Source organism: Spinacia oleracea, chromosome 3 (genome assembly GCF_020520425.1).
Source record: "Spinacia oleracea cultivar Varoflay chromosome 3, BTI_SOV_V1, whole genome shotgun sequence".
NCBI classification, from domain to species: domain Eukaryota; kingdom Viridiplantae; phylum Streptophyta; class Magnoliopsida; order Caryophyllales; family Amaranthaceae; genus Spinacia; species Spinacia oleracea.
The window spans coordinates 52,291,812-52,305,259 of record NC_079489.1 but is presented as its reverse complement, the minus strand read 5'-3'; the positions used below and the strand labels follow the sequence as shown (position 1 = coordinate 52,305,259).

At 34.9% G+C, this 13,448-nt stretch overlaps 1 protein-coding gene across 2 annotated transcripts; it reads left to right on the top strand.

The window, feature by feature from the left end:
- The first annotated feature begins 7,945 nt into the window (after positions 1–7,945).
- Positions 7,946–13,018, top strand: LOC110780171 (phenylacetaldehyde reductase). Of its 2 annotated transcripts, XR_008930500.1 has the most exons (4): positions 7,946–8,558; positions 9,270–9,619; positions 12,428–12,657; positions 12,880–13,018. XR_008930500.1 is itself a non-coding variant. In XM_056840301.1 (3 exons), exons 1-3 carry the CDS (start codon positions 8,004–8,006, stop codon positions 12,588–12,590), a joined length of 1,068 nt encoding a protein of 355 aa, XP_056696279.1. In that variant the 5' UTR covers positions 7,947–8,003; the 3' UTR covers positions 12,591–12,825. The 2 variants fall into 2 exon arrangements, 1 of the variants encoding a protein (XP_056696279.1); XM_056840301.1 differs by lacking the exon at positions 12,880–13,018 and having other exon boundaries at positions 7,947–8,558; positions 12,428–12,825.
- Positions 13,019–13,448: the final 430 nt, after the last annotated feature.

Here is a 13,448-nt window from a genome sequence, read left to right as displayed (position 1 = left end):
AATTCCTAACAAACACCGCAACTACTACAACGTGTTACCGAAGGAACTCGTCTCTTCTTCACCTCTAGCTCCTTCCATATTGTTCTCGACTGGGAAGATGGTTTGTATTGTTTTTGCGAACAAAGAAATCATGCTAGTATGTTTGAGTATATGAATTATTGCTTTATAATGGTCAGTTTGACTTGGTCTATTTTGGCTTGAAATTAACAAAGAGGATTTTATTGATTGTTTGTTTTGGTTGAGTTTTTACAAGAGGAATTTACCTATAACTTCCGCCTTGATTATGTTGGTCATTGAGGCTTATAACATTAACTAATTTAGCATCCTTTAGTATTATTATTATAGACGGAGGATAATTGGTGTTTGATTAAAGGGGTACTGTGTTTAACGATTCGCCACACAAGGTAATTTTCAATGTCCATCATCTTTTAGGTCGTAGAAATATTTTAGACATCAAGTGTTTTGTATTTCCTCCATTTTTTTTTAATTGCACCATCTTAGATTTCACGCTTGCCAATGCACTATTTTAACCATTAATATCTCTCATTATACAATTGAAAAAATTATAAAAATTTGATAATTTGAAAGTATATCTCGAGACGAATCTAACAAGATCCCACATGAATATATTTTTCTTTACATATAAATCACAAAAAATAACTATATAAGAATATGTGAATAGTGTCAAAACCTAAGATGGTGCAATTATAAAAAAAACGATTTTTTCATGAAATGCCCCTGAGGTTTGCAATAATGCACCAAATACCCCTGCGCGTTTCAAAATTCATAGAATACCCCTATTTTTTCCAAACTGTTAACCAAATACCCCTATTATGACTTTCCGTTAGTACTCCGTTAAGTCATGTTTATAATTCATAAAATACACCTACATATAAAGTTATTGCATAATATACACCTATTTATAAAGTTCTTTGCATCAAATACCCAAAATTCCTTTAAAACTGCAGAATTTGAATCCAACGGCTAGTTTGAATTTCTAATTTTCCTAGCAATGAAGTAGAGCAGTTTGTAACAAATTTCCAGCAATAAATAGGAATTATATTCCATAAAAAGCCGATTAATTTGCAGAGTAGCTTTACAAAAACTCTGATTATATTGCCATTGCCATATACATTTGAAAGTCTATAAAAGCTCTTGAAAATTCAAAGTAAGCTGGTAATAATACCCTTGCAATGAACATTTACAATCACTCTTGTACTACAATGCATCACATTCTTGGTTACCTTGCTTGAGCCATTTCCACCCTTAAGAAAGAACTACACCAATAGAACGCAAATTAGTTTTGCAGTCCCAATTCCAACAGCAAACCAAAGTAATAACTTTAAATATTCCGCCTTTAACCTTCATTTGATAATCTCTTTGCAGCTGAATCGTGTTTATGTCACCAGCTTTACAATAGAGCTTTAACTGATGACTGATCTTCAGAGTGTTGTTCAGAGACATGATATAATGATGTTCAGGAATTTGAGATGCAATGTGCCATAAAAGTAAGGTTCTTGGTAGCATAATTGGGTTAGAAACAAAGTCAACAATGCCTGCCCTGTATTGTTGTTTTCACACTTTCCCAGTCCATTTGTGGAACCCCCGCTAATTCTGACTATTCACCTAAACCCTTGCCTTCAGATCTCGTACTTCACAGTCTTAGATCTCTAATGTTCAAAACTTGATAGTTCCATACTTGATACTTAATTTGTTGTTTTAGAATTTAGATAACTATCAACTCTTCCCATTATTTCAATACCTTTCAACCCAAATGTAGTTACTCCATCATCACACAGTACCTCACAAAAATTGAGCGGCTTTCAAGCATATTTCTCTCTTCTCCCACCTCCCATGGCTTCCGATTCTCTCCCCTCCCCTGAAAATGGCGCCCATACCCCCAAGAAACCCAAGCTCAATCTGTCAATCACCTCCCCCTCCACCAACAACAACCACAAGAAGATCGAACAAGATCAAACCGCTCTCAAAACCCTAATTTCTCCCACCGAAATCGCCGCCGAATTCACCCACCATGACCACGCCAACAACAGACGTTTCTGGTGTTGTCCCTCCTCCGTCATCTCCGCCCAACGATGGTGGCAGCTCCTCTTCCTCCGCCAACCCGATTTTTTGTAATTCTCTCTCCTCCGCTCTGGGATCAACTCCTCCCGCCGTCTTCTCCTCCCGTTAATCAATGCCTCTCACCTTGATGAAATCTCACTCGTCGACAACGCCAATGGAGGAGATAGAGAGTTGACCGGGTCACCGATGCCATCGACGGTGCAACAGAGAAAGTCAAACCCTGGCCGAGGTTGGCGACGGTAGCGGGGGCGAAGATGGTGACGGGGTGAGGAGTGGTGTTGGTTCAGTGGGAGGAGAGAGAAAGTTTGGGTGGGTTGAGTGGGAGAGAGAAAGTATGCAGATGAATGGGATTTAAGTCACATAAGGGTAAAAACGTAAATTCCTACTAACGGAGGACTAACGGACGTTAAGTCCAAGTGTATTTTATGAACAGTTGGAAAAAATAGGGGTATTTTATGAATTTTGAAACACGCAGGGGTATTTGGTGCATTATTGCAAACCTCAGGGGCATTTCATGAAAAAACCGTAAAAAAAATGGAGGAAATATATGAACTATGTGATTTGAGTTTATGGGTATGTATGAGGTTAGTATTATTATGTAAATCTTAATTGTACTACTACCATTATTTTACGAGACAATTGCTTGGTTCATGTTTTACAAAGCGGGGTATATTAATTAACGTGAACAATTGTTCTTGATATACGTTGACGATGGTGGTAAATTTGCTGACCCTTTTAATATCAATCGTCAGTGGGAAAAGTATAAGTCATTATTGAGTTCATTAGCGGGTAGATTATTCGATCGAATGAATGTGATAATTTGGACTTGGATATGGGCACTGCGTCCATTTGAGTGCTTGTATTGTGTTCTTTTTTTCTTTTAATCTTATTAAAACATAATAACGTAAAGTGTAATCTCCGAGGGAAAAGCCCGTAAGGGTTAGGAACAGGTTGCCCTTCTAGATGTTGTTCTATCGGTGCACTTTAGTGGAGACCCGGTAGGCTTCTAGTAGGTTTCTATTATTCTGTATTAAACTTTCTGCTCAGTCTTCCTCCTAATTCTATTGGTGCGCGGTCGCGGAGACCCATAGTTAATTAGTGAGGGGTGTACACACTAGGGACATTCTGTACTCATCTTACTTTGGCCATTCTCAGAGGTTACGCGCGACCCTTAGCGTTCTCTTTCCCTCACTTAATTAATATTGATCTTATGTGATAAGTTTAATAATGGAGTTATTAAATTGGTACTTGTTGTGTAATTGTTTATTTTATGTACTCAAAACGTTTTCAAACTAAAATTATTTATTTTACGGGATGGAGTTGGAATTACTCAGTTTATCTGATTTTTGGGAGTTTGTCTCTCTTGTCTCTTTTCTATTTATTTTTGCAGGTTGGTAAAGGTATTTGGCTATGACTGAGGAGACGCTTAGAATAACCACCTAGTCAAGAGACAATTTTTATTTCAGTCTAAGTTGGATTTGTTATTTATTTTTATGGCATTTGGTTGTAATATTTTATTGGCCACCTTTAGACCACTTAGTTAATTTTGACTTTAATAGTTCGAAATTGTTTTGTTACTTTGCATTTATTTTCTATGGAGAATAAATGTAGCAGTGACACTCCCAAAGTTTGGACGATAGTTTTATGAAATAAAAACAAGGTTTTTGATTATATAACATGTCCAAATTTTGGGGGTGTTACAATATGCCTTATTCATATCTTAAAGAATATTTAAATCCCATGTTATGAAAAATCATTCAATTAATTCAAAATAGCGTAAGGGGAAAAAATTGTATTGCTTTGTTGTTGGACATTCAAAAATAAGTAAACAAGACGGTTAAAGAGAACAAATTTTCATATACATATTTGCAATTTTATTAATCTATTAATATATACATGTCCATTATTACCCAGTAAAATAGTTTGATTTTAATTAGTATATAAGGATGCATCGATGTGGAGCTGACAAATGTCACTCCTTAATCGTATTGCTTTGTTCTTGAACATTAAAAAGAAAAGAAAATAAGAGTGCTAAATAGAATTTTGTAGTCCATATTTATATTTGTAGGTTATTAATTTAAATGTAAACATATTACATGGTATAAGTGATATATTATCCACTACTCCCTCTGTCCCGTAATACTTGAAACGCTTTCCTTATAAGACCGTCCCGGATTACTTGCAATGTTTTCTAAAAATGAATTTTTTTATTAACATTTATATCAATTTTTCACTTATCCAAGGACCCACCTACATCTCTACTTCCTAAAAATAACATTAAAAAATTCCACTACCCCACCCCCATCCCCCTACCCCTTTAAAAGTTTGATACACATCCCACTACCTATATTAAAAAAATATCTCACTACCAACTATCATCTAATTAAATAATAAGTCAATTACAATGCATTAAACTCTGTGACAGTCAAACTGTTTCGAGTGTTCCGGGACAGAGGGAGTATTACACAGTAAGTAGATTGATTCTAAATTAGTGCACAAATAGATATTAAAATTTCATAAACCATGAATCGTATAAGTGATATACTATCCTTGCAATAATGAACTATTTGGTATATATGTAACTTATTTATCTGACGCGGGGATGGAAGAAAGTTTTTGACCCTCATCATGGTTGGTTGACCCCATCATCGATCCAGGTGGCTGGGGATGGAGATAAGTTTTGTGGGTTATGGGAATGAAAAATGTATATGATGCGGGTGATGGGGTTATCCACCATGGGTAGCACCTGACCGCCTCACTTATCCTTCATCTAATTGATTATGAGTACATCAATAATTTTTTCAATATAATAAAGGAAAATTTGTAATTATTAATCCAACCTTTGCCCGATTTTCTTTAATTAAGCCTACCTATGCGATATTTCTAAATAATCCAACCTTTATGACCCAACTACTATTATTAAGCCTAACAAGTTCCTAACCTGCTATAGGCGGTATTCACCCTTACGTGACATATAACAAATTTTTTTTCCCCTTATTTTCTTTTATTGCTATTTTAATTTTCGTTCCTCTCTCCTATGCGATTTTCTGGTTCATCTTTGCACTCCTCTCCATTATTTCTCTTCTACCTCTTCTCCACCATTGTCGATCCCTCATACGGTTATACCTCTCTATTCGAAGTTCATCAAAAATAATCAGCAATAGCTAAGGCTGGGGTAAAGCAATTGTCGATCTGTTGGATCTGGATGTTCTTCACATTCAAGGTTTTTTTTTCTTTCTAAATTTTCAACAAGATCACAATAACCAACATCCCACAACATAAAAAAACTATATTATTGCAACAGCTCGGGTTTTTACGAACTGACCATCAAGGAAGCCCAAAATTCAAAATTTACCAAAAAAGGAACAAAAACGCTAAGGTTCGTAAGTTCACCTTCAATTGTACGATTTTGGAGACGAAATTTGAATGCGCATGGATGAAGTCACCTATTTCCACAAGAAAATCGCTGATGATGTCATGACCAGTACAATTGTGGTTGAAGCAGCAGTAATGGAGGAGATAGGAATTGAAACACGGTCCAAAGAAGAGAAGGGTTAAGGGTTGAAAAAAAATGAAATCCTTGTTTAGGTGGCAAGTGATGATGACGTGTCCAATATTTTAGGAGGGAAACCAACTTTAGGTTGTCAACGTTTTTAACGTTGACTTTGTAGCAGGTAACCGGTCATCTAGGCTTAATAATAGTAGTTGGGTCATAAAGGTTGGATTATTTAGAAATAACGCATAGGTAGGCTTAATGAAAGAAAATCGGGCAAAGGTTGGATTAATAATCACAAATTTTCCTTGACTTTGTAGCAGGTAACCGGTCATCCAGGCTTAATAATAGTAGTTGGGTCATAAAGGTTGGATTATTTAGAAATAACGCATAGGTAGGCTTAATGAAAGAAAATCGGGCAAAGGTTGGATTAATAATCACAAATTTTCCTTGACTTTGTAGCAAGTAACCGGTCATCCAGGCTTAATAATAGTAGTTGGGTCATAAAGGTTGGATTATTTAGAAATATCGCATAGGTAGGCTTAATTAAGAAAACCGGGTAAATGTTGGATTAATAATTACAAATTTTCCTATAATAAATTTTGTATATTTACTCAATCACCCTAATCAGACAACTAAGTTGTCAAACACTTTAGAACAAAGTTGAAAAACTCAAAACTCTCATACAAAAAAAAAAGAAAGAAAAGGGAACGGGTTGAGATTGAGGCGGGTGTGAATTTCGGGGTGGGTGATGGAGCGGGGATAAGTTTTATTTTGTGCCCCGTGAGGGTAGGATCAGAATTGTGTTAGAGATGAGGATGAGTATCGTACTTATCGTGGGTGGTGAGGATAAGAACAAGATAAGCAAGTACGGTTATTGAGGATTAATCCTCCGGCCTCGCCCTGTGTCGAAGTCCTCTTTAGCTAAATAAAATAGATTGTGTGGGTGAGTGTTAAGTGATCGGGTATAAAGATACATGGTGTGTCGAGTATTTGGTCTATATGATTATCGAAGTAAATGATGGATGCAAATGACTTTACTTTTTGACATGGGTGATGAACAAGATGAACTATTAGAACGCCACATAGGATTACTAATGGTTTCGACCAATGGAAAATAAGATTTCTAATTTATTTTTGAATTAAAAAAATCGATTACCACGTAGATAATTAATTATGTGCCACGTAGATATTTTAATTAATTAATTACTAATATATACAACTCCATCAAAAATCAAACACTATAATAATTAAAAAAATAAATCTAAAATAAAATTTATCCAAAATCAAACACTAATGCAACAACAACAACAACAACAACAACAACAACAACAACAACAACAACAACAACAACAAAGCCTTAGTCCCAAAATAAAACACTAATCTAAAATAAAATAAATAAAATTCAATTTAAAATCAATCTTATATATATATATATATATATATATATATATATATATATATATATATATATATATATATATATATATATACATATTTGCTGAAATATTAGAGCGCCACCTAGGATTACTAATGGTTTCGGCCAATGAAAAATAAGATTTCTAATTTATTTTTGAATTAAAAAATCGATTGCCACGTAGATAATTAATTAGGTGCCACGTAGATATTTTAATTAATTAATTGTTAATATATACAACTCCATCTAAAATCAAACACTCTAAAAATTAAAAAATAAATTAAAATAAAATTCATCCAAAATCAAACACTAATCTAAAATAAAATAAAATAAAATTCAATTTAAAATCAAACATTAATCCAATATTAGAGCGCCACGTAGGAAATATAATGGTTTCCGACAATGAAAAATATGATTTCAAAATTAATTTTGAATTTTAAAAAGTTGAGTGCCACATAGATAAATAATTAAGTGTCACGTATAAATTTTTATTAATTGATTATTCATATTACGTATATACAATTTCATCAAAAAACAAACACTCTCATAATTAAAAAAAAATCTAAAATGAAATTCAATGAAAAATAAAAAACTAATCCAATATAATATATTAATTGGTATATATATAGGAGTTTTATTTAAACAAACAATTTAATAGAATCCGTGCATCGCAAGGGCTAAAATCTAGTATAATAAATAAGAAACTGAAGGGGTCATAACATATCTATCATGTATTAAATTTAATTAGAAGAATATCTATAAGCATTATGGATTATAATTGTGAATAACTGTAATTTAGTTTCCATTCAAAATTAATCTAAATATACTAATGTAGTTACTATTTAAAATCACAAAATAAGTGTCACGTGACAGTTACACATGTAACCCATACAAATTACTCTATTGCGCGTGAACCACGTTTATATTAGTGTAAATGTCTTAAGAATAAAAAGGAGATTTTCACAAAAACAATAAATAAAATAACAAAGGGACATTCATTTACCGACCGGAATGTCAATTTCTCCTACCGCTACCGCTGCCGCTGCCGCTGCCGCTGCCGCTGGCGCCAGCAGCACCCCAACCTCCACCGCGGCCATGATGACCGACAAAAAAGCGGCAGTATGCGTAACAGGAGCAAACGGGTTCATAGGCACATACCTAGTAAAGACCCTGATTGAATCCGGGTACACCACCATCCACTGCTCCATCTTCCCCAACTCCTCTTCCTCCCACCTTTTCTCTCTCTTCCCTTCCGCCTCCATTCGCATCTTCGAGGCTGATATCCTCGACTACGACGCCGTTTCGAGGGCTGTTGAAGGTTGTCACGGTGTGTTTCACGTGGCATCTCCTTGTACCTTAGAAGATCCCCGGGATCCACAAGCTGAGCTAGTGGACCCCGCTGTTAAAGGCACCCAGAACGTTCTAGAAGCTTCTAAGAATCACGGAGTAAGGCGGGTGGTGCTCACTTCCTCCATCTCTGCTATGGTTCCTAATTTTGCTTGGCCCACTTCTTTGCCTGTTGATGAGTCTTGTTGGACTGATATTAATTACTGCCGCTCTCACCAGGTTCCCTCTCTCTCCTCAAATCACACTATCATACATTCATACTATCATCAGAAGACTTTATACTTTAACCAACCATGCTAGTAGAGTAGTAGATACTCGACCATCCCATTAAATGTTTGCTAATTACTTAATTATAATTATAAGGTGTTTCTTCTTTTTTATTATAATTAATTTATGTAATTTTAAGATAATGAGTTATGTTAAGTAAGGCCTTGTAATGATTAAAGAGTTCAAACTTCAAACAATAGTGAAATTGGAGTGGTTTTGTTGGAATGTTTGAGCCTTCGTCAGAAAGGGGAATCTATTTAATTCAAGTGGAATTTTTTTTTGTTTTTTTGTTTTAAGCTGATTTCTATGATAAACAAAATAAAGTTGAATTGCAATGAGAAATAATACGCCTGCCGCATTTCTAAGCTACAGTATCATCATATTACAGTTGATGTTACCATTAACTAAGAATACTAAAGAAAGATTACATTAGTATTGAAGAAATGTAAATTTCAAGTAATAAAGGATAGTCGTGGTATTTTAACACAAGTCTTAAAATTTATACTTTGTTCGCAGGTTATTTGTTTTGATGTGTAATTTTGAATGACAATATAAAATGTCTAGCTTTTTTAATTTTTATTTTTTTCCTGTAAGCTGATGCTCACTCTCTGAATTACATTGCCGTAACTTATTGGGTAGTGTTTATGTGTATACATTTCACAGAAATGGTACCCGGTATCTAAAACATTGGCAGAAAAAACTGCGTGGGAATTCTCACAAAAGCATGGATTAGATGTAGTGGGTATTAATCCAGGTACATGTCTTGGCCCGCTGTTGCAGCCAGGCTTGAATGCGAGCTGTGCTGTACTGCAGCAGCTGCTTCAGGGGTCAAAATACACTCAGGAATGCCACTGGCTAGGGGCAGTACATGTCAAAGATGTGGCAAGAGCTCAAGTCTTGCTGTTTGAGACCCCTGCTGTTTCTGGCCGCTACCTTTGCACCAATGGTATCTACCAGTTTGCTGATTTCGCTGCCATTGTCTCTCAACTCTTCCCAGAGTATCCAATTCACAGGTTTCATTCATCTCCTTTGTTCACTTAATTCTACGACTAGTACTTTATTATCACCACTTATTTTTAGGCTATCAAAATTTCAATTCTATTCTTGCCATTTATAATTATGTTTTTGTTTGTGTAAGGTTGTTATCATGTTGCTTTATTGTTCATATTTTGGTGATTGGGTATCATACTATCATGTATTTGATGACGGATGGTAATATGGTATGCCAGAACTGGTATTAGTTTTTACTTGATTTTGTTTATGAGAATTATGACTATATATAAGGCTGTTGAATCTTGAAGAATTCAGTCGTACGATGGGGTGATATTATCTGCTTATAAATACAGAAGCATACACGCATGGGTAATAAATTGAATGAAACATGTAAAGGCATAAGTTATATATTGTTCTTCACTTTTACCTCTTTATCACCTCTGCCGAGAAGAATATGAAATAAGAGGTGAATAACAAAAGCAGTGAGTGGCCTGATATGTGAATTGTTTATATTTTTTTGATTGAATGGGGAGGATTGAGAAGACCAAAGCACTTAGGTTCTGGAATCTTTCCTTTTCATTATAATTCTCATTTCTGATAGTTGGGAGCAGGATGAGCTTAGAAGATTGTCAAGCACTTTGAGAATTGAGACCGTTGTTCCTTTTTCTACATAGTTAGGTGGTAGCTAGTAGCTAGTTCACTAACATGTCTTCACTCCCCTTTTTCCTCACAGTCCTATCTGAAGTTAATGCTGCTTGTATATTGATCTGAGTATATGGTTTTGAATATCAAATATAAGCAATCAGAATTAAGGATTGTTTTTAATAAGGCGTTGAAAGATTGGGAATTGAGTGCATGTATGTAGTCGTTTTGTTGATGCTCACAATCTTTGAGTGATATGTTTTTTTTGCAGTGCATGAAGTGTTTTTGGTTTGCGTGTTTTCTATCCGCAACGGATCTAAAAGCTTGTTTTGACCTAGCTAAGGAGAACAATGCAATGTTGTATTGTTCTGATTAGCAATGTCATATTAAAATATGCTTGGATATTCCCAGAGGAGTAGTGTGATTTATGATGTTGCTGTTTGCTTTCTGGTCCTTGGGTTGGCCTTCTGTTTGTTCTTCGTTACTAATACAAGGGGCAACTAAAATGTTCTTAAGCTTGTTTTGTTTTGTTTTGTTCGGGGAACATTTATTTTCTAATTTAGTTTTCTGATATTTCCCCTCTCTTTCTCTCTTGGTCCCTGCCCTACCTTTCCGGCCTCTTTCCTTTCCTCCACAAAGCAATTCGTGTATCTGTTTGTGTTGACTGTTGAGCGGGCTAGAAGTGAAGATACGTGGTTGGCTTATCATTCAACATTTTGCTTATGGTTGTTACTCTTGTCAATGTGGATTTCCAAAATTTATAGGATCATTGTATCTAACAACTTTCTTTTCTTTTGGTCAGCCACCACTTACTAGAAATCATATGCCCGCTGCACTGCTCCACCAATATCCGCAGAAAGCGAAATCACAAAAAAAGAAAGAAAACAAAGATGACCAACATTATGGACCATGTGAAATGTTGCGAACCCTTTTCTTTTTTTTTTAAGATAGAAAAACTTAGTCGAGTAAAAGATCCTTGAAATTGTGGTGGTTTAGTGCTTTTCATCATAAACACTCATTTGACTTGATCAGAATTTTTGGGCCTAATGATGATGGAAGATGCCCTTACAGAAACTTTTCTTGTTGCTTTGTTCTTCTATTTCTACCCTTCCCTGAATTCATGCTTTTACTAGGCTATTTTTAATATTTTCTATGTGAAATCTTCACTGCTGCGGACTTGTTCCCCGACCGCGCAATATCCTTTGCATCAATAATTAGGAAGGAAATAGATCATAGGCTTTATGAGGGAAAAGCTTCTTCCCTTTCAAGGATTTAAGTTTCCCTTTTGCAGTTGTGGACTTTTCTTGGTTTAATGGATAACATTATGACTTTATCCATTGAACTCATGTATCCTATTTTGCTACGTTATAATTTGTTTTCTTTTAAAAATAAAAAAAATCTGTTATCTCACCATATTGTCATTGGTCTTTTGTTGTCCAGTTTACAACATGTTAGTTGCAAGTATGTGTATGTGCTTAAAGAAGCTTTTTATGTAGCGTAAATAACATACATTTGGTAAGCACTAAGCAGTTTGTAAACCTAAACCTTTTAGCTTTTGACGGTTTTACCATTGGTAATGCTACTCTTTTATTTTGTACTCCGTACTTTCATGCAACAAAATTAAAAAACTCTATCCTCTCTACATCTTGAGAAAATTACAGTTAGATGATAAGAACAGTTTTTTTTTTTTTGTGATTATGTAGTTGCAAAACAAATGAAATAGGGTTTCGATTGTGATATTGTAGGGCAAAATACTGAACAGAGTCCGGAAAATAAGCAGTATATATAGTACTAGATTTTTCATGTAATAGCCTGTGGCATTCTATACATTTAGTGAAAGCAAATAGAAATTAGGAAACTGTAAAATCATTATCCTGGGAGTAAGCTTACAAGGGATTTTCTCGGAGAAGCTTAAAATAGTGGGAAAGCTTATTACATATATTTTACAATTTTTTTTGATCTCTAGTCATGGCTTAGAAAGAACAGAAACGAACTGAAAGATTAGGAAAGTGAAATGAACTGACAAATTTTCGTGTTAATGGAAAAGCCTTGTTTACTTTTGTGTGTATTATGCTGTTTTGTATATGTACTATGTAACCGCTCTTCCTCAAAAGCTCTCTTTTATTTAAATTTAGCATTTGAGGTTTGTTAATTGAGCTTTTAATTGAACTGCTACGAAATGCCAGGTTTACTGAAGAAACCCAACCAGGTCTGGTGGCCTGTAGAGATGCAGCCAAGAGATTGATCGATCTAGGCCTAATTTTTACACCACTAGAAGAAGCAATACATGAGACAGTAGTGAGTCTGAAAGCCAAAGGTTTCTTGGAGGAACAAAGGCCAAAATCGTAGTTGCTTTCATTGATTCTATGTGTGTAGTCTCATTGCTTTCAGAAGCAGCAACTATAGTAATTAACTTGTATGAGAGTCTTAGCCTGTCCGCCTTTTCTATTTTAACTATAATAAGTCTTTAGTGCGTAATCATCAGTTCCATTTTCTTTCATTATGATCCTTAATCATCCTGTATTGGCAACTTGTTTATGGCAAGTTACCAACATTATTTAATAATAATCTCGATGTTGCTTTATGACTTCCTTATTACTGTACTAATGATGGTTTCTTGTGCAAATTTTATGTCCAGTTTCATTGAAATCTAGGGCTTCCGACATGATATTCCTGTAAGGGCATGCCAATAATCAGCAGATACTCCAAACCTCGGTTTCCGGTCAGTCGTGCAATTATTAATAACTCTTATCAACATCTGTATAAGACACATGATATTTAATCATGACCAGGAAATAATAAGGTTAAGAATGATATTGGAAAGTACATGTGACTGGTTAGTTGTTACTCCAATATTGAGCTTTCCAAAGGGCTAGATCATACAGATTGCCTGCTTTTGCTGTCAATTTTGTTTGCAGAATTTGGCTGTTTCTCTGGCACGTGATTTTTTGATGGTTTTGTTTGGTAGGGTCTTTTGTCGCCCATAAACAGGCAAGATTAAGAGTTTACTTATGCAGATTATGAGTTCCAACCCTTTTTCTTATTGTTCTAGCTTTAGCATTTATACTTCTTTCTCTCTCCTGTTTTTTCTGTGTTCTGATACTAAGCAGCATTCCATGTGCTCTCTTTCTATCTGCTTCTCAAATTTTATGCTGCTCTTTTACAAAGAAGGAATCTTTTCTTTTTTCTGTTAACATTTTGAGACTT